Source organism: Peromyscus maniculatus, chromosome 3, assembly GCF_049852395.1.
Source record: "Peromyscus maniculatus bairdii isolate BWxNUB_F1_BW_parent chromosome 3, HU_Pman_BW_mat_3.1, whole genome shotgun sequence".
NCBI classification, from domain to species: domain Eukaryota; kingdom Metazoa; phylum Chordata; class Mammalia; order Rodentia; family Cricetidae; genus Peromyscus; species Peromyscus maniculatus.
Genome location: NC_134854.1, coordinates 140,446,822 through 140,472,490, shown reverse-complemented (window position 1 = coordinate 140,472,490; position 25,669 = coordinate 140,446,822). Strand labels below are relative to the sequence as shown.

Sequence of the window (25,669 nt, the reverse complement as noted above, 5' to 3'; positions counted from 1 at the left end):
TCATAGCTAACTTGTTTAGGTTATGGAAAAACTAACTGCCTGGTTTGACGATCATACATGTACTGGAACATCATAATTACCCCAAATATACAGTCCTGATGTGCTAATAAACCCTTGTAAATAAATAAGACTGAATGCTGGTTATAGAGGCATACAGCTTTAATCCCAGCACTTGGGAGGCAGAGGCAGGTGGATCTCAGAATTCAAGGCCAGCTTGGTCTACATATTTCCAGGACAGTCAGAGCTACACAGGGAAACTCTGTCTTGAAAAACCAAAGAACAAACAGTAGAAAAATAAATAAGACTGAATGTGCAAATCCTGAGTGGAGATCTGCTCTGACTCCGGGTCCTGTAGCAAGGCTGTCTGCACCAGCATTGGACAGCCTGGCCCGGATGTCTCCCACAGCCCCTGGAAAGGCTTAGCAAGAAGGTTCATGGACCAGGGCACATGTCAGCTTCAACCAGAGCTCTCCAGAGAGGCTGAGGGGGTGGGGCAGGGATTGGATGGGTCCCCTACTCCCCCTAGCCTCCAAGCAGCAGGCATGCTCCCTCTGGCCCAACCCAGGAGGCAGGACCAGCTGGCCCCATTTCTCATTCCTATCGATTACTGTGGCAGAAGCCCTAGGAGCAGAATGTAAATCAGTGTCCCTGGGGTATTTAACCTAGGGAGGGTTAGTTGGAGGTGGCATCCCTTATAAGTCCCACATCTGATGTTTTTATATTAATTCCTATAGTGGCCAGATTAATTTTTATTCCACTGACTGTTATCTCTTCTTCATTGACTAGGAGACATTTCTCAGAAGTGCATATCTCAATGAGTATCAGTCATTTAATGGGGTGCTGCCCCTGGCTGCAAGGTTTTCATTAAAGAATGAACATTTCTTTGATCCAAAGACTCAGTCTTTGGAAATAACAATACACAGGCCAGCCCAAGTCACTGTCACAGCCATCACCACCTGTGGGGGAGGGTGGAAGCTGTGTAGAAATCCATAACCAAGGGCACAGGGTGCCCTTCCCCCATCCACATCTCCCTCCTGTTTTACCCAGGCCCAGAATCTGAGTCATCACAGAGGACTCAAGGGACCAAGTGACCACAACTTAGCAGAGGGACCCCACTCACTCCCAGAGATAAACATGTGGTCACCAGCCTTCGCTTTGCAATAGGCACCCCCCTCACCTCCCCCTAAATCAGCTCCCCTTTCCTTGAAAACACAGTGAGACTGTTGCTATAGCTCTCTGAAGGCAGAAGAGTGCACTAGCCAGACATTCCCCAAGTCCAGTACTGTACTTGGTCACGGATCGTAGGTAGGGTCAGGTTCAGCTCACGAAAATGATTTGCATCTTTGCTGGTGTGGCGTAAGCATTAGACCGGTAAGTGTCAAGGAGCCCAGGTCCGGCTCAAAGGTCCAGATGAATAAGTAAGGACTGGTAGACCCTCAGCACTATCTGCCAACACAGGTGCCTGCAGAAGTCAAAGCAAGTAGAGCTGGGGACGCTAGCTGAAGCCAGGGCTGTGGGCACAAGTCATGGGGGCAGAAACTGAAACCAAAGGAGCTGCAGGCAGCAGAGGCCCAGCGCTGCAGGGAGAGCTGGCTGGCTGGCCTTACACGAGGGAGCGCACTTCTCTCTCCTGCGGTCCCTGGCGTTAGAGCATGGGGTCCCGAGAGTGGTCCTGAAACCAACAGCATCTGAAGTCAGAAAGCCTGTGACAAGGGCACCTCCTCTCCTGCCTGATGCTTGGGGACGAGCCCTCTACTAGCTTGAGAGGACAAGCAGTATGGAGCAAGAAAGGTGTACTGGCTTGAGTGAGAAATAGTCTCCATAGGTTGGAGCATTTGAGCCTTGGTTCCCAGTGGGTTGGTGCTGTTCAGGGAGGTTATGGAGCCTTGCTGGAGGATGTACGTCACTGGGGGGGGGGGGCAGGCTTTCAGAGTTTATAGCCTTGACCCACTTCCAATTTTTTTCTCTTTCTACTTCCGGTATGCAGACGAAGATGTGGTCAGTCAGCTTCCTGCTCCTGCAGCCATGCCTGCCACCTACTGCCATACCTTCTCCAACATGGTCCATGCTCTCTCTCTGGAACTGTAAGCCCAAACAAATGCGTTCCGCTATAAGTTGCCTTAGTCATACAAATAATAACTGGACAAGGCCCGCAGAGAAAGACTGCCTGCTATGATGATTTGGATTTTAAGTGGTCCCCGTGAGCTCATATGTTGAAAGTGTGGGCCCCTCACTGTGAGGGTCTGGTAGAAACTTTAGGAGGTAGGTCACTGGGGATGTGCCTTTGAAGGTGATACTGGGGCACCCACAGAGGTGAGCAGTCTCCTCTGTCACGTGCCTGCTGCTATGATGTCCTTCCACACTATAGGTCTCAAAGCAGCCGAGCCAACCACGGACTGAAGCTTCGGAAACTGTGAACCCAAGTACAACTTTTGTCCCTTCAGCTATTTCGGGTATTTGGCAATAGCAGAGGAAGTGCCTAACACACCCGAGCTTGCGCCTCATCGACCTCACCCTGTGGCCATCTGCAGGTGCTGCCTCCCCACCCAGTCAGAGGCTCCGTACACTTTGTATGTACTCACCCCCCAGGCTGCTGACTCTCCTACAGGACGTGATTCCCAAAGATTTACCTCGAAGAATGAGCTCACTTGACTCATCCAAAGTCAGGCATGTGTAATTAGATCCTGAGCCTTTAGGATTCGGAGCATGTTGATAAATTAAAAAAAAAAAAAAAGTGAACAAGTAAGCAGACCACATTCCTCCCCGAGGTTGTGTATCAGCTCCAGCAGACCAATGTCTTCTCTCAATTCACACACGATGCCTAAAGGTCCAGAATATCCATGCATCGTTTTTTTTTTTTTTTTTGGGGGGGGGGGCTGCTTCTTAACTTGTTGGAAACTGCTTCCAGAATTCAATTGGGGTGGAGGTGTTGCTGCGAGTGCTGTCTAAGGAACCAGCGGCATCCATGGGTCTGAATTCTGCGAGGACGTCTATGATGAGGTGGGGTCAGTGAGGAAAGAGGCAGACCTGAGGATAGGAGAGACAGGTCTGGTTCAGTTCCAGCCCTTCGGCATCCACTGCCTCATTGACTGCCCCAGAAAACCAGATGGTGGGCCACACATGATCTCACTGATGAACAATCTCTGGACATCCTCAGTGAGGAGGCGAAGACTGGGGCACAGTGAGGAATCCGAGGTAGCCCTTAAGGGCTAGGCTGGGGATGCGGGTGGGGAACAGCAAAATATCCACAGAAACGGAAAACCTAAGACAGATCTTCTCAGTTCCAACAGCTGGAGATGCTGAAAACATGGCTTCGGGTCTAACAGAATACACTTGACCAGGAGGTAAGCTTCGTGAGGCTCCTCACTACCTTTAACATGGGGCCCTCCTCCCGCCCTTAGGAAGGTGTCCCAGGAAATAGTAGAGAAACATTTTGTCTTCTCCCCTGTTTCCCACCAATGACCTACTAAGAGCCCCCCTCCCCCACCCCCACCATATCCCTGGGTTTCCTCTCCTCTTCCATTCCTGTCTGTATGCTCTCTGAGAACGAGATCCTGGGGCCATGGTGCCCCACCTCCTCCTGGACTCCATGTATATTCACTGTGCTGCAAAGACAAGCTTCTTAGGATCCTACCCTGGAAAGTGGCTATAGCACAGGCCACCTGGTGCATATTTCTTTGGTGCTTGATAATAAAATAAAAAAAAAAAATTTGGATGCAACTCAACAAGAGCACCTACCCCCTCATACATGGCCCCTGTCAGAGAGAGGATTCAGAGGGCAGAGCAACTTGGGAAGGTATACTCAGCTCTACACATATCTCACCTAAGCTGGGCAGAGGCAGCTCAGGACCTGACAGAGCCCAGGATGGGCAGGTAGAGGCCCATGTCTAAGCCACAAGAGCGACTTCCAGACATGATTGCATCTGACCTTCTCCTTGAGTTTCCGGTCTCTGGCCCAGGGCCCATGGTGAGCTCAGCTCTTTCATACTTCTGGGCTTCGTTATAGAGAATTTTGTAAGGCGTCCAATCTACAGAAAATTGCCAACTTTTGGAATCATCGGGAGTACCCACATCCTCTGTCCAGAGTCCTTTTCATCCCTGATGCACTTGTCCAGCCTCCTCTCTGGGGATGCAGTAGAAAGGGGAGGGGAGCCTCCTTGAGCCAGCAGGATACTTCCAGCCTTCTAACTCAGGTTTCCAGAGACCTCCCAGCCTAGCCCCGTTGGCTTGAAGCACTGAGGCCTCCAGAACCTTCCTGAACATCCCTCAGTTGAGCAATCACAGCCCAAGCCAAATCCCAAAGGAACCTGGAGAGGGTAGGCCCCACCCCTCTCTGAGGTGGCTGGGAAAGTTTAAAGGGCCAAGGGAAAAGCATTCCTGAGCTTTTTAGAGTCTCCACAAAACACTTCCTGATGTTTGCCTGACACTAAAAACCTATTAAAGTCGTAAACTTCTCCTGCAGAACGCTTCTCAAAACTGTATTTATCTAAAGGGCATCTGTGTTTGGTCTCTAACACAAATGCTCCAAATGTCGGGCCCCAGGTGATTTATTTGGGGCGCTTTGCTCTCTCCCTGCTCAAGCCCTTTCAGCTTCAGACCCTGGTTGCTCGGCCCCTTTGCTCCTTCCGCAGATGTTTGTGGATGGCTTCAATCTACTCTGAGGGGCAGCCCAGAGGGAGAGGGTTACAGGGGAGCGTGTGAACTGCAGAGGGCGGGACAGGGGTTGCTGCCTTGGTGGATGCTCCTAGAGCCCACCTGCCAGCATGGTCACATTCCTCCATGCCCAGACCTTGGCTAGCCTCTCTACCTAGAATGCCAGACACACTCAGCTGTGGAACCATTAGCCACGAGTCCTTACGAGGTCCCCAACTACGTGAGATGCTGGACATTGGCCATCAACAAGCTACAGTCCCCACCACAGGCAAATATAGATCAGGGAGTGTGTACAGTAATTAACAATTGTGGCACATAAAACATTAAGAAGAGGTGCCCACGGTCATTCCAAGACTGCTGCCTGGGACCGTGGGTCAGCCCAGTACATTCAGACGAGGCTGCTGCTCATGGGGTCTCATGCAGTCTCCACAGGGCATCTGAGCAGGGGCTGAGTGCTGAACAATGAACAGTTGGATGTAGAGGGGTCCAAGAATAGACAAATGGGGGGGTCAGTGCTGGGGAGCCCCAGAAAGTCTATGCACTGGGAAGATAGGGGGCTTTCCTCTGAGGGGAGAAGTGCTAAGATGCCCGCTTTGGTGAGCAGGCCCTTCGGCCTCAGGCTGTGGCAGTGTCCCCGGACAATCCTTCATTACAGCATCTTAATATGCACGAACTCATCAGCCCCTTCACAAAGAGGCCCTGGAGAGCAGGCCCTGCTGGGGCCGCTCTATGTTTACTGGCAGTGGGAGAGGTTTCAGAAGGCCGGGGAGGCCGGGGACTCTGCCTGGAGGAGAATATAGGTCTCCGCGGGTGGGTGGATGCCCAGAGCGTACTCCCACAATGCTATCCTTCTCTCTGGGGCCTTGGCATCTTCGAGCCTTCAGAAAGTGAATCCACAGAGCGAGAGCTGCTGGGGCAGTCTGATGGAGCCTTCCCAGCACCCCCAGCACCATCCTGCTTCTCTGCCACTCCACTGGCAGAGATCAGGCCAGAAGCTGATCTTCCCCTCCAAGAATCTTAGGGGAGAGGCTGAGAAGGTGTTTAAGGGGTTTTGTTTTGTTTTAGAGCCACACTGCCTGATAAATACACTAGCCACACGTGGCTATTTAACTTTATATTATTTTCAATTCTACGCAATTAAGGATTCAGTTCTCCTTCCTCAACGTTACATTCCAAATGTTCAGAAAGCACAGAATGGAACATAACCAGCATGGCAGTGCCATGTTTCATTGGCCAATGTTCTTTCGGGCTATAAGTGCCCAGGCTGGCCACTTCTGGTGAGCAGGCAAGGGCAAGCAGCATCTGGTCTATGGGAGGAATCGGGGGCATGGCCAGAAGCCCAGAGCAGACCTCCCTGCAGAGGTGGAGCTGGTGCTGAGAGGAAAGCAGTGAATGGGAGCTCCCGAGGTGTGGCTGCGGCTGCCTTCCGAGCTGAGTGCAGAGGAGCATAGGGGTTCCTCAAGACAGTCGCTGGTCCTGTTTACACAGAGGGCTAAGAGTCACAGGGGGCATGAACAGCTTGGACTGTCCCCCCTTGCTCTGTGCCTCTGACCAACCTGCAGCTCTGCTGCCCCCAGCTCAAGGCTGCTACCATGTGTGCAGCAAGCAGGCAGTGAGCATGTCCATGTCTACAGGCCTGAGCTGACCGTGGACAGCATGTCCCACACCTAGAACTGCAGCCCACAGAGATCCTGGGTGAGGGCAGCCTGCAGAGGCCATTACAGGGCATTAAGTCAACGGACTTCCTATTTGTCGGTGTGCCAAAAACGCAGCAGGTGTTTTTGACTCTGAAGGCAGAAACTCTCTCAGAGGCCAGAAAGAATGCTGGAGACCCCGAGAGTGGGGGGAAAGGCTGCAGAGGGGAGGATTCGTGTGGTCTTGTCCTTTCCAGGCGATGTGGGAATTCCAAGCCATTGGTGTCACACCTCCTGGTGTCTACAGGGCAGCACCGTGAGCCCAGTTCCAGCCTCTTTACCCAAAGTCAGCTAGCCCAGGTCCCCAGGCCTGACTGCCACCTTCTTGTGTCCCTTCTTAGGGACACAATGCCAATAAATACGTGTCTGCCAGCTCAGGGAATGTCCATGAGAAAGAGCATAAAGGGAGAATCTTTGTTTTCTTCACCATAGTGTCTCCATTTCTGGAAAATGGCACCTCAAATATTGTAAGCACCCAATAAATCAATGCATTTTTAAGGTGAAGTGGAATATACAGATCGGGTAAAATGTAGGTCCACACTGCCTGCAGGATGAACTGAGACCCCTGCCCCTGTCCACTCTGAGAGACCTAGCCAGCGTTTCCAGGTCTGAGCTATGCTCCTGGACTTGTGACCCCTGAAGACCTTGAAGGTCAGATTGCTGTTCCTGCACTGAGCTTTCTTGACATCTCAAGATGCTCCCACACCATTGTCTCAGAGCATCCCATAATACCACTCATCTTTATCCCCAGTTTACCACTGCAGGGCCCCTGATAGGATGAGGCAACAGTGAGGACATTAGCAACCGGGATGGAACAATCCTAGTGAACAGCCTCTTCTTCTGCCTCAGCCTCCTGCCACAGAGTGAGCATCTCCAGGTCCCCTAGATGTCTTTGCCCTCCTGCAAAAAACTACTAGCCCCTCCCTCTTATCCCCCCTCTCCCCCTCCCCTCCTCTCCCCTCCCCTCCCCTCCCCTCCCCTCCCCTCCTCTTCTCTTCTCTCTCTCTCTCTCTCTCTCTCTCTCTCTCTCTCTCTCTCTCTCTCTCTCACACACACACACACACACTGCACTATAGACCAAATCTAGGAACATCATCCATCCTACCTGAAGGTTTAGCTATTTTAGCCTGAAACTTGAGAAGTTGGAGATAGATTTTGTGATGAGAAGGGTAAGCTTAATTTTTCATTTCCTTCTAGCTAATAACAGACTGAAAATAGGCCCTCTTTTGCTTCCAGAAGTCAAGGGAAAGGAAAATGCTTCCTGGTGACAGGATAATTTGTCAGAAGTTATGAGTGAGTTCAGCAGAGCTGTATAGGAAGTGTATATTGAACAATATGACACACTGGCTTCTAATTGCTTCTGCCTTTCTGATCAATAATACATGTTTTCAAAAAGCCTTCTGTTTGCATTTACACAATGGACAGTAACTACTGCAAAGGATCCATTAAGACCTATTTTAAAAAGTGCATTCTTAAAAAAGTTGTCTAAATCTGCATTACAAGGCAGATTATGAAACTGCCTTGGGAGACGTTTTTCTAAAAGGCATTCAGGCCGTTTCTGCCGGACTTGCCAACTGTGCTCACTACCCTCTCCATGGCTTGCTTGTGAGCCAGAAAGCTTTCTCCGCAGCTCCAGATGATACATCGAGACACAGTCAAGCCTGGGGCCTCCATAGCGGCCAGCTATGTCCTCCACCAGGACACAGAATGAGCAAACGCCCCAGGAGTCCAGGTAGGTGCAGTCATGACGCCACCTACCATTCTTGAAACTCAGCTAGAGTCTGAAGTGGCAAGGAGTGGGCTCCGGGGTTCTGGGGGCTCTTTCCTTCCAACACACCTGTGGGTCGGAAGGCCCGGAGCCAATGGCCAAGCATGAGGGGGGAGGACAGGAGTTAGCTCAGGCAGGCAAGGCTTGCATTGGACACAATGGGTTCTTACCCTGGCAGGTGGGGAACCTGGAGCAGAGGGAAGCAGGCAATTTGGAGGAGGGACCACCAGGCTTCATATGCTACCTTAGGAATAGCCTCTGACATCTGTGGCTTTTTACTTGTATAGCTGATGGGAACACTCATAATAACAAGGGTTACTCATCGGGACTGTGGTGGGCTCCGACTGAGGGCTCTCTCTCAGGCAACCTGGGGAGAAGGGACTGCTTCATGTGAGGACCCAGACTTGAGACAGAGAAAAGCACCGCTGTCCACTGAACCCATCCATATACCATTGCTTAAGCTCAAAATAACACTGGTAGGCGGTTGTCTTGTTAGACCGGTGTTGAAGAACAGCTCTGGAAGATGCTGAGCGATGCATCAACCTGATTCTTATACTGGGTGAAAAGAATGGGATGGAATTCCTCCAGGGAAATGGAGAGGGGCTGAGGGAAGATGGGAGAGGCTCAGGGGAAAGGAAGAAACTTGGAAGACCCAGCAGGAGGAACATATGGAATGCTGGGGACAAGTCATGTGGAGGTAGACTCTATCCAGTCCCCAAGGGCCTCCGCTAGGCCCTGTTGCTTGCCTCCATGAGGTAGGGGCTCAGGCCTCAAATGTCTAGTCCAGCTCCAAGAAGGTATAAGAGGAATGTCTTCTCACAGACCGAAGTCCCATCTATGAGTGTCTTCGGTAGGCACCAAGGCAGGCAGCCAGGCAGGACCTCCAGGGGCCAGGCAAAGAACACCCTCTGGCTACGCTATGCCAGCCAAGCCCGCTATCCTGTGACTATGTTGATGATACAGCATATCTGATGAGGTGCACCTACCTGCCTCCACTGTGGTGCCCTCAGAGTAGCTGCTGGGCATGCCTTTCTTCCTGCAGCTCTCTGGAGGGCAGCCAACAACAGGCAGGGAGGTAAACTATGGAGAAGCAATAGGCCTACCCCCACCCACCTCGACACCCCGCTGAGGTAGCAGAGCACCCTGGTAGGCAGGTGGAGAAAAGATGCTAAGTAGTCCCTCCAACAGGGTCACAGGATCAGAGCTGCCAACTCGTATGTCACACAGCCCGCAGGGGAAGTGTCCACATCCACTCTGAGGGACCTGGCCTTCCAGCCCAGGCTGTACTTGTGGATTTGGGACCCTAAAGGCCACATTCCTGTCCCTGCCTTGAGCTTTCTTTCTGTCTTTTTCTTTTTTCTTTCTTTTTTTTTTTGGCTTTTCGAGAAAGGGTTTCTCTGTGTAGTTTTGCGCCTTTCCTGGAACTCACTTGGTAGCCCAGGCTGGCCTCGAACTCACAGTGATCCGCCTGGCTCTGCCTCCCGAGTGCTGGGATTAAAGGCGTGCGCCGCCGCCGCCGCCGCCGCCGCCGCCGCCGCCGCCGCCGCCGCCGCCGCCGCCGCCGCCGCCGCCGCCGCCGCCGCCGCCGCCGCCACCACCACCACCACCACCACCCGGCTGCCTTGAGCTTTCTTGATAGCTCTGGATCCTGCACCTCCCTACACCTCCATATTCCTAAAGCACCCCTGCCCACTCTCCCATCCAAGAAGTAGCTCTTTCCGACTGGAGCGATCCCTGGGTCAGCTAGGATCTCTGTCCATGCTGAACCTGGCCCCCACCCTCTTGTGGTTGTGTTGTGTTTTAGGGACAAAGCAAGGGGCTCTGAGTGGGCCTCACATACTCAGAAGCCATGTATGAACCTTACACTGCCAGTTTCTGCAAGGACACCAAGAGAGCGGCCTGCGTCAGCTCCCGCTGGGCAGATGACACAATGGACTCAGTGCTGCGGAAGTGCCAAACTCAAATTAAATCACTCCAAAGCAGCAGCCTGCACTACAACCTCTGAGGGAGACTTTACTTGAGTGTGTGTGAGGGGTGGCTCAGCGGTAGAGCACTTGCCTAGCATACTTGAGGCCCTGGGTTCAATCCCCAGTGTCTTTTTGTTTTGGAAGGGAGGGAGGGAGGGAGGGAGGGAGGGAGGGAGGGAGGGAGGGAGGGAGGGAGGGAGGAGGGAAAGAAGGAAAGAAAGAAAAGCGTCTCTGTGGGTAAAGTTTAGCACCTACCAAGCCATGCCCAATTCTAGCCCCTAGAGCACTGTGACCTTCAGTGGGGGAAGGGCAATGCCAAGGCCAGGTTCTTCTAGGCAAGACAACGGTTATGATTTGCTGAGCATGTACTCAGTGTTGACACTGAGTTCCACCCACATACGTACTCCCTTTTTACAACAGTAAGTCCCTTCTCTGGGAGGAAAATGTTTACAGTGGGGAAACTGAGGCTCAGAGTAAATAAATTAGGAAGAATTTTTTAAAAAAGGAAAGTAGAGCCTCCTGCAAACCCTCCCTTTCCCCAAAAGTAACGGGAAGGGAGCAAGGGGTGGGGCTTCCTAGGTGAAGTACAGGCGGTTCCCTTCTACTGAGCTCAGATTCTCAGTACTGAGTTAATGTCTTGAACCCAGACAGAGCTAAGTTGCACCTTCCATGTGGCTCTCAATGCCAGAGGTCCAGGACTTGCCTCTGATCTAGATGCTGTTGCCTCTGTTCAGCTCCCCGGTCATGCACAAGGGAGGGTAAGATACACACTCAAGTATGTAGGTGTCCATCTAGCCCAACATGCACGCATGCATGCATTTGTGTGTTTAGAGTTCGCACAAGATCTTCTGAGAAGAAAGAAATGTCCCCACCATGGTATCTGGACACTCAAGGATGCAAGGGCTTGAGGAACAGACAGGACTGTATTTTTACATGGGTCTTTAAAATGGCCAGAGTTCACCTGTGCCAGTAAAGGAGGGATGAGGGTGAGGCTGCTTGGAAGAGTGGAGCAGACCTCCCTTTTTTCTCTGCATTCTGTTGGAAATCAGCCACAGGAACCTGTTTATAGTCGAAAGGTACCTCTCTTCCATCCTCCTATTCAGGTACCTTCCCTAGGCTCAGGCCCCAGTGATAACTCCAGAGATCAGGTGTATTGGCACCCTGTGACTAACACCAGCTCCTTAAACCCAAGGGCCAGGGATCTCAGGGTGCCTCTCCTGGGCTGGAAGTCTGGTGCTCTGGACACCCACCCTTGAGCACACAAACTCTGAATAACATCTCAGCTGGCCTGGTCCCAAGTCAGCCTATGTCTTGGCAGCTTCTGCTCCTGCCTGTGAGGGTGACTTCACTTTGACTTCATATCTGCAGAGTGATGTAGAGATTGCTTATTCAGCCCTGAGCTCAGCCGGGCAGGAGGGTGGGGCTCTGCATACTGCAGGAGAGAAGCAGCTGAGCCCCTCCCCAGACTCATGTTCCGGGGACCTGTTTGCTCACTCCAAGATCCTACAGGAATCTGTTTTCCTTTCCATCCACTACTAGGTTCAAGCCAGGCTTCAAAAAGCAGCTGGGAGTTGGAAGATGGGGGCTTTCCCCACAGAGGTCTAGAGCCCATATCTCACCTTCCATCTCCTGTCTAGAAAGCGCCCCTATCAAGGGTAAATACATTTAAGCATAATTTCTTTGTGTGTGGGGAGGGGAGAATAGATTCTTCTGGCAAAATTCTGTTTTCATCCCCCCCCCCAACACGCACCCCTATACCAGCTGCCACAGTCTGTCAGATCACATCCTAAGAGCTCTTCTATTTGGTGGGGTAAGAGCAAACAATTCCAAGCACTGCCTTAGACTACAGCAGCCGGTCTCTTTGAAAGGTGTGCTGTTAGCCAGTTTCTTGACACTATTGGTTGTACTGGTCCGGGGAATCACAAACAATCCCAACAGGACCCCCACCCTCTCCACCACTGGATATATTGGCCACTGGGAGCAGGCTCTCTGGTCCTCTTTCTCTTGGTCAAGGCTCCTCCCCTCTTCCCGCCTCTAGCCCCAGAAGAGGCAGCAGGCTCCAAATGCACTTCCCACTCCCGCCCCCCTGATAAATGGCGGAGGATGCTCTCCGAGTCCAGAGACTAGAGGGACATCCGTCTAGTGTCTGGGTCTTTTTGAGAGTATAGGTAACCAGTCGGCCCAGACTCTGAATCTTCTGTGTTGCTCTTTCTGGGAGGCGGGAAAGGACAAACGCAGAAACAGCAAGCAGGCGCACAGGGTGAAGAAAGTGGCTGTGCCAGCAGATGATCATGGATCCAGGCTACCTTTAGTCGACCTGCAGCAGCACCACAGCCCAAATGCACCCAGTTCCAACTGGCCTTCCGCTAGGAAGGAAATCACAGTTCCCGCAGCAGTCGGGTGCCGCCCCACCTTGCCCCACGTAGTACCTGGAGCCCCGCCCCTACACACACACCCGCACCCCCCTGGTCCCGCCCCTCCCGCTGCCCCTCCCTCTGCGCCCTGCCCTGCCCCAGTCCGCTCCCAGGGCGCAGGCAGCGCAGGTCTGCAACTGAGACCGTGCACGCAGCAGCGGAGAGCGGCTCCGAGTCCGCACCTGGGAGTCGCGCCCGGACGCAACGCGCCCGCAGTGCTCGCTGCGCCCGGGCTGGCATGGGGAGGCCCGGCTGAGCGCCGCACCCCACCGCCGAGACCCGCCCGCTCTTCCACCGCGGCTCTCGCGCGCGCACAGCCGATGGCGAAAGCGACGTCCGGCGCCCCGGGGCTGGGGCTGAAGCTGTTTTTGCTGCTGCCGCTGCTGGGCGAAGGTGAGTCCTACCGGCGGCTGGGACGGTAGCTACCGGGGCGAAGTTAGCGCTGCGCACCGAGCCGGGGAGCTGACGCGCGCACAAGCGCGCTGACATTGGCTGGCATCGGCCGGCTGCGCGGCTGGCGGCCTCCCGGCCTGGGAACCGGGTCTCTGCGGCTGGCGGCTGCGCCCGGAGCGCTCCGGCCCCGACTGGGCGCGGCTCGGGTCGGTGCGGGTCGCTGGCCGGACGGCGTAGTGGGTGCTTCGCCAAAGCCGCAGCTGCGCACCCTAGGCTGGTCCCGCTGCCTGCCGCGGCCGCGTGCCCGGGGGAAGCGGACCGAGCTTGTCACGGTTGGGGAGCAGTTGCGAGCGGACTGATCGGCAACCCTGGGAAGCCTGCGACTTGCGCCAGCGCTTGAAGACTGCTGCGTCCAGGTTTTCTTTGCGCATTTCACTCCCGCACTTTCTGTAGCTGTGCTCTTCTGGCTGAAGGGTGCTGAGGCTCTTTAGTAAAGGTTATTTTTCCCTTGTGTGTTTTTGCCGCCCTGGTCTTAATAAAACCTAAAAGCCTGTGATTTCTGGCGTGTCTTCCCCTATGAGTATGACACGGTCTAAGCCCTGCCCGGTATTCAGCTGGAGCACCTGAAAGTGTGGCGTTTGAAGGTGTAATAGGGTCCAGGACGGACATTTACCCAGTGCTTTGGGCCTGGCCACTCGGGAGTCTAGTGTGGTGATGTGCTCGGCATCAAACGCACATAGGAATCCTTTATTAGGTGTGGCTTTCAAAGGCTGGTCACTGCCCTCATCCCTATACCCTGACCAAATAAACCCTAAGGATGCAAGATGTTGACCCCCGTGGCTGCACCTGTTAAGAGTCCTTCCAACCTACCCTAACTTGGTTCCCCCGCTGGAAAATATACATTCCAAGTTTCTCTCTGATATCAGAACAGAGCCCAGACCACCCTCCTCCCCTTCCTTACAAAGGGCATTTTCTCTTTGCAGCCTTTGGAAACAGAAAAGGCCTTGATCACCTTGCCTCTGGCCCCATGTCTTGCCGAGACTGGGTTCACAGGCCAGCTCAAGGCTGCATTTGTGGACCTCCCGGCACCACAGAGTCCGATGCAGAGAGGGGGATGGGATAAAGACTTTATCGTTCCTGTGAAAGAAATAGATCGGAGCGTCTGATGCTAGATCTTGGGGTGTTGGGGCACAGTGCTGCAGCGGGTGTGTAGGCAGGAGACTGCGTAGCAAACGCGGAAGTTAACAGTGTGGAGCGTTCTTGTCTTTGGGTTTAAACTTAACAGCTTCAGGTGTGTAGTCAGGAGTAAAGTAGGGAGACGTGAGGGGCAGCTTCCCCAAACCCGCCTAGCCCTGAATTTAGCAAGGTCTCCAGCAGATGCAGCGACCCAGCCTCTGGCATTCAGCAGAGATATTGGGGGCTTTCTATTTGAGACCCCTGGCCCATAGAATCAGGTGGCCACAGACAGTATATAGAAGCCGGGGACTATGATCCCTGTCTTATACCCACCCCTTTCTGGATGGCCAAGAACCCATGATAGTGGTACAAAGGGGATGAGCGGCCTCATACCCAGGCAGAAATAATTGGGCTTTTTGAGAATCCCTATAGCCTCGACTGGGGAGCAGCGGGTGTGATACTCAATGATCTGCTCCAGACTGCCACTAGTAGAGCTCGGGTGCGGTTCCTCACCGTTATTATAGGGAGCAGCTTGGCCTCCTGCGCCCTCTAGTGGACACAGGGTTCTAGTTGCTGGGCCTGTCCCCCAGGGTTTGGACTGGGTCGGTAGAGGAAAGGGAGCCTTGCTCAGGGCTCAGCTCACAGACACCCTCATGTCAGGTCATCAAGACATGCTCCCACCATTCCCATGAACTCGCGCTCAAGAGACCGGTGGGCACATACGTACTCCCACAGCATGGCCTGGTTCCCTTCCCACCATCCTCCAAAGACACCCACCGCCACCACCGCCCCACCCCCTATACAGTACCGAGCCCCGCCCCATCTTCTCATTATTGGGCCCAGTGTCCTGCCTGGAACTAGAGAGATGGCAGCCTCCTTCTCTAAGTTGTTGGAAGTTTCTGGATTTTTTTTCCCCACTTCCCAGTACAGCTACAACTTGACTGTATGGACAAGGACCCTAGATCACAGCTTCTCAGGCTCCCATACATGTCCCAGGGCACCTTGTTCCCCACCCCCACCCCGCCCCAGCTACTTGGCAAGACTCTTGTCCCTCCTCTTCCTGGCCAGGCATCTTGATTAACACCTCTAGCTGTCATAACGAAAGGCTCTGGCACCATGTCATGGGAGGGTCCCTTTCCGGACAGCCTTCTGTAAGTGTGAGGGACCCATCTCTGTATACACCAACAACCTTGTGAGTAAGGGGCTGGGGGCTGGGGCACACAGGGTCACTCTGTTTCCTTTTTCCTCCCTTCCCTTCCTGAGCCCAAGGGATCCGGGGGATTTGTCCTGATTGTCCCGGGTCCAGGCTCACCTGGGCCCTTCCTCATCTCCTGCCTCCAGCTGCTGCAGTGTCTATTCTCTGGGCTGGGCCAGCCAGGGAGCTCCTGAGGGTGGGGCCTGAGAGCACACAGCGAGTGGGGAAGTTACTGAGCCCATTCACTAAATTGCCTTTATTTTGTAGAATTGCTTTAGGAATGGGCTTAAGTAAATCACTGTTTCCTTGGGGGTGCGAAGAAAATGGGATGCATTCACCTAATGGGGTACTAATGGCCTTTTAGCCAGGGGAGGGGAAAACTAATTAAAAATTATGGTATCTGTTGAAATGGAGCCTGGGATAGGAAGGGAAGGGGAGCTGGAAGCTGCTACCTCCCTTGGGATCTTCTCCTCTGCAGCCTGGCAGAGGACTCTTGTTGGTCCTATTTCCTGCTAACACCAGCAACAACTACTACCCCCATCATCCCATTGGCAACCCTATGAGGTTTGCCTTCTTTTCCCATTTTACAGGTGAACAAACTGAGGATCTCCCAATCTCTAGACTCTAGAGTCCATGGAAAGCTAAGGACTCCCCAGCTCCTGGTCTCTAGTTTTTAGCAAGTCCTATCTCTAGTCCGATGGAGCTTGGGTCCAGGAGTGGAGATGGAGAGGGACCTGGGAGAAGGAAGCATCCCTGCCTTTCACACCTTGGCAAGTCACTCAGGTTTGTCAGAAGGTGCTGTAGAGAAAGACTAGACCAGATCTAGGAGTGACATGTGACGTACGGCAACCCTCACAGACATGAGGCCTGGCCTCTCTGGGTCTGAACAGAGTTCTGAGTGAGATGTTGGCTGCTCTTAACTGCCTGGCTGACTGTGGGAGTCCCATAGGCTAGGAATGAACACTAGGCCTGGCTCTGTCAGAGCTGTCCTGAAAAGGTTCCCTCTGTGCTCCAGGCATGGCTAGAAGGTGCATGTGTATGTAGCCAGAGGGCTGGTGGGGACAAGCCACTCAAGGCCTGTCTTTTGCACAGTGTCTGCTGAGGCACCTGGGGCCTTAACCGTGGAGCTGTGCTGGGGAGGAATGCAGCCGTGTGCCGTCATCCAGGTGGAATCCACCTCCCTAGGGCACTGGGAAAGATTGATAGAGGAAAACACCCATCGCATGCCCAGGAAACAAGGGCAGAGTTGGCTAGGAGTCCAGCCCCCGCTCACTCAGTAGTTCTTTCCTTCCAGATGAGTGGCTGGAATTGTACTGTGGAGGGGTGTGTTGTCGGGGGGAGGGGGTTGCTTCTGGGGGAAGGGCTGGGGCCTGCCTGGCTGCTGATCTCTTACCTCCATCTTCTCCCATCAATGCGATACTTTCTTCCTTTACCTCCTTCCCCATTATTTTTCTGTGTGAATGACTTGATGGTGCTAATCGAAAAGAGCCTTGAGTGGTGTTTTGCAAGGAGGAACTAACAGCAAAAGACACACCTGGTAGTTGGGGAGAGGGAGAGAGGGAATATGTGTAGTTCAGATAGAGGTGAGCAGCTCCAGAAGAGCAGAGAGTACTAGACATGGGCCGCGGAGGAGGTGATGGCAGCGGGGGCCCCCTGTCTCTGGTCTGTGAAGACCGTCCTCTGTAATCTTATGGGGTGTTTCACCCTAGGAAGTTGTGGGGTTGGTACAGCTGCCTCTAAGCTTCCCCCCCCCCCCCCCCCCGTTCATAACAGCAGCCAGGGCTTTATGTCCTGGGATTTAGGACATAGAGCCTTTCCACACCGAGGCTCCAGGACCCTGCAGGGCTCTTGTGGCCTGTGCCTCTTCGTCCTCCTCCTTTCTTTCCCCAGCTGTTCCCTCCCCCATCACCCATCTCCCTATTCTCTACAGCCGTGGAGAAGCCCTGAGCAGGCCTCAACAGCGGTGTGATTTATTGTAGGGGGCTTCAGGGACCATCCCTCTCCGCCTGAGACTGGACTCTGTCCTGAGTCGGGAGATCCCTGAGCCATCTACTGTGAAAGCCTGACCTTCTCGGGGTGAGAGGAGAAGAGAGGAAGAGTGCTGTTGTATTGTGGCAGCTCCTTCCCAGGCCCACCGGTGCCCCTTAGAAGGCTGACTGGTGAGACCCTGAGGGCTGCTTCTGAGGCACCACCTGGGCTCTGAGGAGAACAGGTGGCCGGCCGCAAGCAAACACGTCTGTTTGCTTTTGCCTCATAGGTAGCTCCGCTAAGCAGAGCAGCCCAGATGCTACTTCAGGTTAACTGTGCACCTGGACAGGTGTGCGCCTGCCCAGTGAGCTGACAGCGTGGTCTCTCCTCTGCGGCAGGAGGTGCCAGTGGCCCTGAGGCCCAGATCTTAGCAGATGGGAGGGAGCCCCTTCTTCAAAACTCGGGAGCATCAGACGCCCCTCATTGTGGTCCCAGGCCTTCCCTCTGTGACCTGGGGTGCTGGTGTCTGAATTCTTCAGGGCTGTCTGAGGGGCAGCGTGACCCTGGAGCAGGAGACAAGGGATGCTGGTCAGTGTTTATTGAAATTGATTCCACTCCCTCAGACGGCCCTTAACTTTTTCACACTTGAATTCCAGGAAGGAAAAGGGGTGGGGGGGGACTTTTAACATCTTGAAATTTAAGAAACCTGAAATGCTCCAAGTGCCATGCTGTGAGTGGGTGAGAGTCGAGTTGTGGGGCGCACAGTGAATGAATTTCTTAGACATTTTTGCCAGTGTGACAGGAAGAGATGGGGCCTGATTCTGGGTGACTTGGGGGCTTTGTCTTCTCCGGTCTTCCTTTGCGGCCCTCTACTCTTACCTGGGACATCTACTGCACCGGGGAAGTCAGGAATCCATTTCTGCTCACCAGCAATCCAAGCAGCAAATGGTTCTAGGAGCCACCCTCCTCCCAGGCAAGATGGGCTTAATGTGCTTCGCTTTGCCCCCGCGAGTGCTCTGCCTGGCTGTGACTCAGCACAGGTGGTCAGCTGGAGGTCACCTTTGCAGAAGATTGATCCAGCAAGTCCACATCTGCCGAGCCCTGCAAAGTCTAGATTGAGGTTCCCTAGCCACTCCAGCCTGTATCTACAGTACTAGGTAACAGGCACCCCACCTAGTCTCTATGGCTTAGCATAGGTACCCTACCTGTGTGACAGCCAGCATGCCCTCTACATCCATGAATGGCCTCTTCCATGAGAGCCGCACCCCAGGGCCTGTGCACCTGGCCATATGCACAGAAAGACCCAGAGCTTTGTGGAGCCGGGCTTAGAAGGGCCTCGTGTCACCTTGCCTGTGTTGTGAAGGTCAGAATCACACCACAGAGCCCCATCTCAGTGCAGGGTGGACTGTGGGGGGGGGGTTCAGAGAGGAGTGAGTGGGGCCCCAGATGGGGTGTCACTGTACGAATTCTGGAGATGAGGGGCGGTCTCCGGACTTGGGACCCTTTTTAGTTTTGTTCCTGTTGTGATAAACACCATGACTAAAAGCAATGTGGTAAGCAATTTTATCTTACAGCTTACAGTCCATCTTGAAGGGAAGTCAAGGCAGGAACTAAAGCAGAGACCATGGAAAAATGCTGCTCACTGCCTTGCTTTCCTGTGGCTCTGCCTACGCGCACGCACGCACGCACGCACGCGCACACACACACACCAGGACCATCTCTCCAGAGATGGCACTACCTACAGTGGAATGGTGGAATGGACCCTCTCACGTCAAGAAAATTCCCTCACACACTTGTCTACAGGCCAGTCCCATGGTGGCATTTTCTTAGTTGGGTTTTTCTCTTTCCAGATGACGCTAACTTGTGCCAAGTTGATAAGCCAACCAAACAAGCCCCTAGCCGGTTCACTGGCCTCTCCAAGTGGGCCCCTCTGCCCATTTTCCTGGGTGGCACAGCAGGGGCCTATGCTGGGCCCAACCTCTGTGGGTGAGGGGGGAGACAGTTTGTTGGAATTGTCTTTTAAAACAACCTTTTAAATGAAACGAACGTAGCATAAGGGTAGCCATTTTTAAGATACTAGTGCAATGGCATTTAGGCTGTCCCCGTTTCCAGTGTCCCCTCGTAGTTCCATCACACCCTCATCCCTGAAGGATACCGTATATGCATTAAACAGCTGTCCCCATTTGGCTACTTCTGTCTCTAGATTTGCCGTTCCGGGCATGTTGTGTAAATGGTACAATGTTTAGGGTAGTTTTTATTAGTGTTTAACCTTCACTGTGGCACGCATCAGTTTGCCGTCCTTGAAGGGTGACTTAATACTCCTTTTGTTTGGATACGGCTGCTTATGTATCCATCTATGTATGCACTTATGTATCTCTTGATCCGGGGAGGTGTGTATTCTGTTACGAACATCCTCTGGACCCTCTGTTTAAGACTTGTTTTCCGTTTTCCCACGAGTGACATTGCTTAAGGCTTTGGTGTTTGGTCTTTGAGCAGCTGCTGAACTGCTCTTCCCCGGAGGGAGCATCATTTTCAGCAAAGCTTACACTTCACCCACATCCTCTCCGACACTTACTCGTTCCTGCTGTTGTTCAGACACTCCAGCCTTCCCATGGGCTCAGGGGTGTTTCATTGTGCTTTTGGTGTAAGTTTCCCTAAAGGTGAGTGATCTGGTCCTAAGACTAGATGAACCTCTGTTTACACACTCACTGGCTGGTTGTGCATATTGTCCTTTGGCCATTGTTTTTGTTAATTTTTTTCTCTGACAGTTTTATACGTGTATGTAGTTCATTCTGTTTACTAACCCAGCATCCTCTCTTGTCTCCCACCCACCTCTGTCATCATAACCCTCCACAGGGCCCCTTTACCATATTCTTGTTGTGTTTGTTTGTGGTGCGCTGATTTTAACTAGGACCTCCTGTGATGCCGTGGGTTTAGAACTATCCATTGGAGTCTTCGGACTTACCACAGGAACTTTCCCTCCCTAAGAATCTTATAGGCTGGGCAGCGGTGACACACGCCTTTAATCCCAGCACTCAGGAGGCAGAGGCAGGCAGATCTCCGTGAGTTTGAGGCCAGCCTGGGCTACAGAGCGAGATCCAGGACAGGCTCCAAAGCTACACAGAGAAACCCTGTCTCAAACCCCACCCCACTCCACCCCCGCCCCCCAAAAAGAGAAGAAGAATCTTACCAGTAGTCAGTAATTCAACAGGGAGATCTAAGGCCCCATGTGCCTGCTCCATGATTGACTGTTGACACGTAGGCATGTGCAGCTGCATTGTGTTTACAATGGCAATGTCATGCCCTAAGAATAGTATTTTGGGGTCATTGTCCCTATCTTACAGCCCTTACACCCTTTCTGTTCACTCTTCCTCAGTGTCCCCTGAGCCTTAGAGCTCATGGTATAAAAAAATACTTGATTCAGGGTTGAACACTTTTGGCCATTTTTTATTTGAGTGCCTTTGACCTGTCATCTCTGCCAGGCATGGCTGAGAAGCCACCTCATCCAGTAGCATCTCAGTCAGTTATGAGAATCTTCTTGAGAAGACATTGATGCCCTTGGATGGACATTGAGTCTCCCCTGCCCACTGAGTGTCTGTGTTCCTCAGGAGACCAGGACTCTTGCGCCACGTTGAGCACAACTGTTCCAGAAACAATGGCATTACAGCTAGTGCAGGAGAAGCAGATGCCCTGGAACCTCCCTGCGGCAGGGGAGGATGCTGGGAACCAGAGACCTGCCCCACATCCAATAAGAGAACTGGCAGCCTGGGAAGCCAGGGCTGCCCTCTCGCTCTGCCTCTATCTAGACTAAAAATAACTGGGCAGATTGCTCTAAGTTGATTACGGCAATTGCTGCTGTGATGTCATGCTGCCGGCCAGAGCTGGGTTACAGGGACAGTAGCCTGTGCGTCGGCCACTGCCTCTCCTCTGCATTCCTGCTCAGGGTTTGCAACCACAAGCTACAGATAGCCGTGATGGGCCTTCAGGAATGGCCTGCCCTGCCATGCCAGGGACCCCAGGATTCCAGTGTCTTTGTTTGGCCTTAGGTCCTTGCGAAGCAAGAAACCTGTCCTGTGAGGTCCCTGGCTTTTATCCTCCACTCTCTTCCAGAGCAGAAGCTTGGGACTTCTTTTTCTGCCACTCCCTTCCCAAGAAGAGGCCCATGGCTTCTGCTCCAGAGACTGAAGCGGCCTCCTCTTGCTGCTGCACCTCCATCAGGACACACTGACCTGCCCAACTTTCCAGCTTCCCCCTCACCCAGAGCAGATCCCTGCAGCGTAGGCACACGGGCCACAGTGCAGGAGTGTCACATGTGGGTACATCTGCCTTAGGAGCTGTGCCTCTGTACACGTGGTAGATTGCAGGCCTGATACCCCCCCCCCCCGAAGCAGGAATCGCTCTGTATTGACTGCAGCATCCACTCTCTGACATGTTGAGGGACCTTTTGCCCATTAAAGGCTAGGACTCCGCAATATTCAGTCAATTCTCCTGTGTCTAGTGAGGTGGGCATATGAAAGCCTAACATTGGGTTCCATACCCGTGGATGCTCCTTCCGTGGAGGAAAGTCTGGTGGGATGGCACCCCTGAGAAAACTCTACCTGGTCTCACATTCCTGAGCCCTCACTTTGTTGGGGGGGGGCCCTGCTGTGACTCCATTTCACTGAAGTACTACTACAGGAGCCAGTTTATAAGCACCAGAGAAACCTCAAGGGGCATCAGCCTTTGTGAGGAGAACCTGGGAAGACATGGATGAATCTCCACAGTGGCATTTTCAGCCCCCTTTGCAGGCATGTGAATGGATGGCCCCTGGTCCTGGATCTCTGTGACCCGGTTTCTCTAAAGCCCTATGTGAACAGCTGTCACTGAACAAAGGAGCCTGGGCCAGACTGGCTAAGTCCTCAATCACTCTGTGTGACCTGGGGCCATCCTCCGTCTTGGTTTATTGCTCGGTGAGATGGGAATCCTAATATCATTAGGTGTTTTGATGGGCTTACAACAGCACTGTGGACATCTCACTGGTGAATATTGAAGGTAGCACAAAGGCTTTTGGGATGGGGTGTTGAAAAGGAGCTTGAGGTGTATGTGGGGTGGCCACTCAGCATGTGGACATGTTCTGAGTCACGCTGTTCTGCTGGCTATGTGGAGGACAGCTGCACAGCCCAGAGGCCCCAGGGTCAAAGCTGGCCGTGCCTTGGCCTGGTTGTGCCAGCACTGGTTACGGCCACAAAGTACTAGGGAGAGCCCTGGAGCTAAAGGGGGTCTGGTCTCCCACACACGGCCATCTCGAGACCACTTGGGTGGCCAGGCCTTGCCCTAGGAAAGAAATTAATTGTAAGCTAATTGGCAGTTTCCTTTGTATAGAAGCCGGAAGAAACTGCCAGCAAGACCCACGATTAAGTCAGTAGCAGCTGGGAAATCACATTTGGGTGGGAGCATCCTTCATCTCAGTGAGCCCGCTGCAGCTGGTCTGGGTGGGTATGGAAATGCAGGTGGTAGCCGCAGTGCCTACTGGATAAAGCCTGGTGCTCATGTTCCTTGAAGAAGAAGGCTGGGTCTGTGTATAGAGGACAGCCCTGGGGTCTGGCTATCCCAGTAACCAAGTAATCCCTAACCTCAGCAGTGTAGTAGACCCCTGCCCCACCTGCAGCAGGGAACCCTGACAATGTGAAGCTTCGGAGGGCTGAGCCCTGGGGGAGCAGTACCAACATGATCGGGAGAGATGATATCCTACAGCACCAGCTCAGGGGATGGGACATGTGAGGACCATACCTGGGCGTGCAGGGAGCGCAGGGACTCCCAAGCCAGGAGCAGCCCCACCCCCATACCAGGTATCTTCTGTCCCGCTGCTACCAGCCACCCTCCTCTGGAAGCCTAGTAAGACAAGTGTTGACAGGGATACTGCACACTGCGTCCTCCGCTCTGTACTGGTGGGGCTTGCAGACTCAAAGGGACGATGTGGGGAGAGCTTTGGGAGATGTACTGGGTGTGGACTCTGCAGACAGGTCCGGAAGGGATGCTGATAGTTGTAGAGAAGATGGGAATGATGGTTATGATCGTGCAGGTGTTGATGGTGCTGATGGTGGGTAATGGAGAGAGAGGTGTGGGGATGGAGAGGATTGCAATGGCGGCAGGCAGCAGCCGCTGTTCTTAGAACATCACGTCCATCAACTCAGTGTTGCTCCCAGCAACTCAGTGAAGAGGAAGGTCTTCATCTCCTGGAGAGCAGAGAGGAAACTAATAATACTACAGAATGTACAGCCCTTGCCCAAGACAGTGTCCCAACTCTACCAGACATGGTGCACTTTGTCACCCCAGATCTAGTCCACGGTCTTGCCTGGAATCCACAAGCTGATTCAACCTGTCATTTCTGACAGGGCTCCTGAGGTCATGATCTCTTAGCCCTGAGAAGCTAGACTTCCTGTTAGTACCTGCCACTTGGAGCTCTCTCTTTCCTGAACTTACATCTTCTCTAGTCTGCTCCAGTCCAGGCCACCACTGTCCTGGCTGACACTGTCTCCTGTCCCATGCTTCCTAGCAGAGTCCCACCTCCCTGGCCTCTATCTGTGGCTCCAGCCAAGTGATTCAGAGGCAGCAGCTTAGGTCTGGATAGTTATTTTCTTGTTGCCCTAAGTGCCTGACAAGAAACAACTCTTAACTCCTGAGCCATGTCTCCAGCCCCTTGGTTGGATTTTGCAAATGGTATTTGTCCTAGTTAGGGTTATTATTGCTCTAATGAAACACTGCTCAAAAACAAGTTGGGGAAGAAGGTTTATTTGGCTTACACTTCCACATCATAGTCCATCATCGAAGGAAGTCAGGACAGGAACTCAAACAGGGCAGGAACCTGGTGAAGGCAGGTTATGATGAAGAGGCCATGGAGGGGTGCTGCTTACTGGTTCACTCCCCATGACTTGCTTTAGCCTGCTTTCTTATAGAACCCACGACCATCAGCCCAGGGGTGGCACCATGCACAGTGGGCTGGGTCCTCCCCCATCAGCCACTAATTAAGAAAATGCTCTACAGGCTTGCCCTACAGCTGGATCTTGCCGAGGCATTTTCTCAATTGAGATGTCCTCCTCTCAGATGACTCGAGCTTGTTCCAATTGACATAAAACTAGCCAGCGCAGTATCAGAATTCCTTCCATTTAGAATTAAGGCTGAATGGTGTGTATGCTGTACATTGCACATTCTCTGTACCCATCCATAGGCGCATCTGCCTTTGGCTGTTGTGATTAATGCTGCCAGGAGATGGATGTGTAACTCTCTGGGATTTAAGTTCTTTGGAATGATACTCAGATGGAATTGCTGGATCCTACGGGAAGTCTATGTTAAGTAGTTTGGGGGACCCTCCTATAGCACCCACACCATTTCAAATTCTGACCATCAGCGGGCACAAGGCTTCTAAGGAGCTCTCGCTATTTGAAAACACTATCCTGAAAGTTATTGGACGTAAACAAAATCAGCAGAACAGCCCGAGCTATAGCCAAGGCCAACATCCACAGCTCTCTCTCTCTGATTAGTACTTCAGTGAATCTTGCTTCGCCTTGTAAGTTTCCATAGCTGTGACCGAAACAGTACACAGAAACAACTTAGGAGAGAAACATGTTTGGGCCCAGGTTTTGCAAAACCAAAACAGGAGCTATGTTGTTAGGGAGCTACGTTGTTACACATTGTTACTAAGTCCCTGTAATTGACTAGAGTGTTTGTTTTCCTAAGCCTGATGTAGCCTGCAAACCATGTTTTTCACTGAACACTGAACTTGTCACCCCCTGGAGCCACTCATGTGTGCCCACCCCGTTGCCTTGCTAAACTCCTAATCCTGTGATAGATGATTGCCCTTTCGCCTTACAAAAAAAAAATGTGTCTTCCAAAATACCTTGATGATTCCCCTTCTGCGTGGTGTATTCTTGCCCTTACCTACCCCACAGGCAACCTTGAGCCCTGAGTCCCTCACTTTTCTGTCCAGGTGCTAAGAGCTAATTATCTCGACAGCTCTTTTCTATCAACCCTAACCAGTCCCCATAAAAGGGACCTCAAAAGCTAGTGAGGGGCTGCTCGCTGAAATCCCGACTTTGGGAGAGGCCGCCAGCTGGCCAGTTCTAAATACAGTTTGCTTTAGTCAGTCATGGAGTCGGTCCCCCCACCCCTCAGGTCTAACAGTTTAAGTCCATCTTGGCAGTGCAGTGCACATCCTGGTGAGCAGGAAGCAGAAACAGATTCCTGGCTCTCTCTTTTTCCTATTATACCATCCAGGCCCTCAGCTGTTGGAATAGTGCAGCCCACTTTCAGGGCCGATCCCCTCCCTAGTTGATCCTTTCTGGAGATGCCCTCACAGACACACCCAGAGTGTATGTGTGCTTCACTGAGCTCTGAGGTGCTGGTTAATCCAATCAAGTGGTCAAGATTAGCCATCACAGATTGAAAGGCATGAATCTTAGCTA

The 25,669-nt window shown here is 52.8% G+C and overlaps 1 protein-coding gene across 2 annotated transcripts in view; it reads left to right on the top strand.

The window, feature by feature from the left end:
• Positions 1-12,601: 12,601 nt before the first annotated feature.
• The window catches only part of Ret (ret proto-oncogene), a 43,541-nt gene continuing 30,473 nt past the window's right edge, over positions 12,602-25,669 (top strand). The window contains exon 1 of one of the 2 annotated variants that reach the window (XM_006992985.4): positions 12,602-12,889. In XM_006992985.4, coding sequence (XP_006993047.1) covers positions 12,817-12,889 — 73 coding nt within the window. In that variant the 5' untranslated portion in view covers positions 12,602-12,816. Of the gene's footprint in view, positions 12,890-15,958; positions 16,044-25,669 lie in introns of those variants that run through there. The other variant, XM_076567703.1, reaches the window with a different exon arrangement.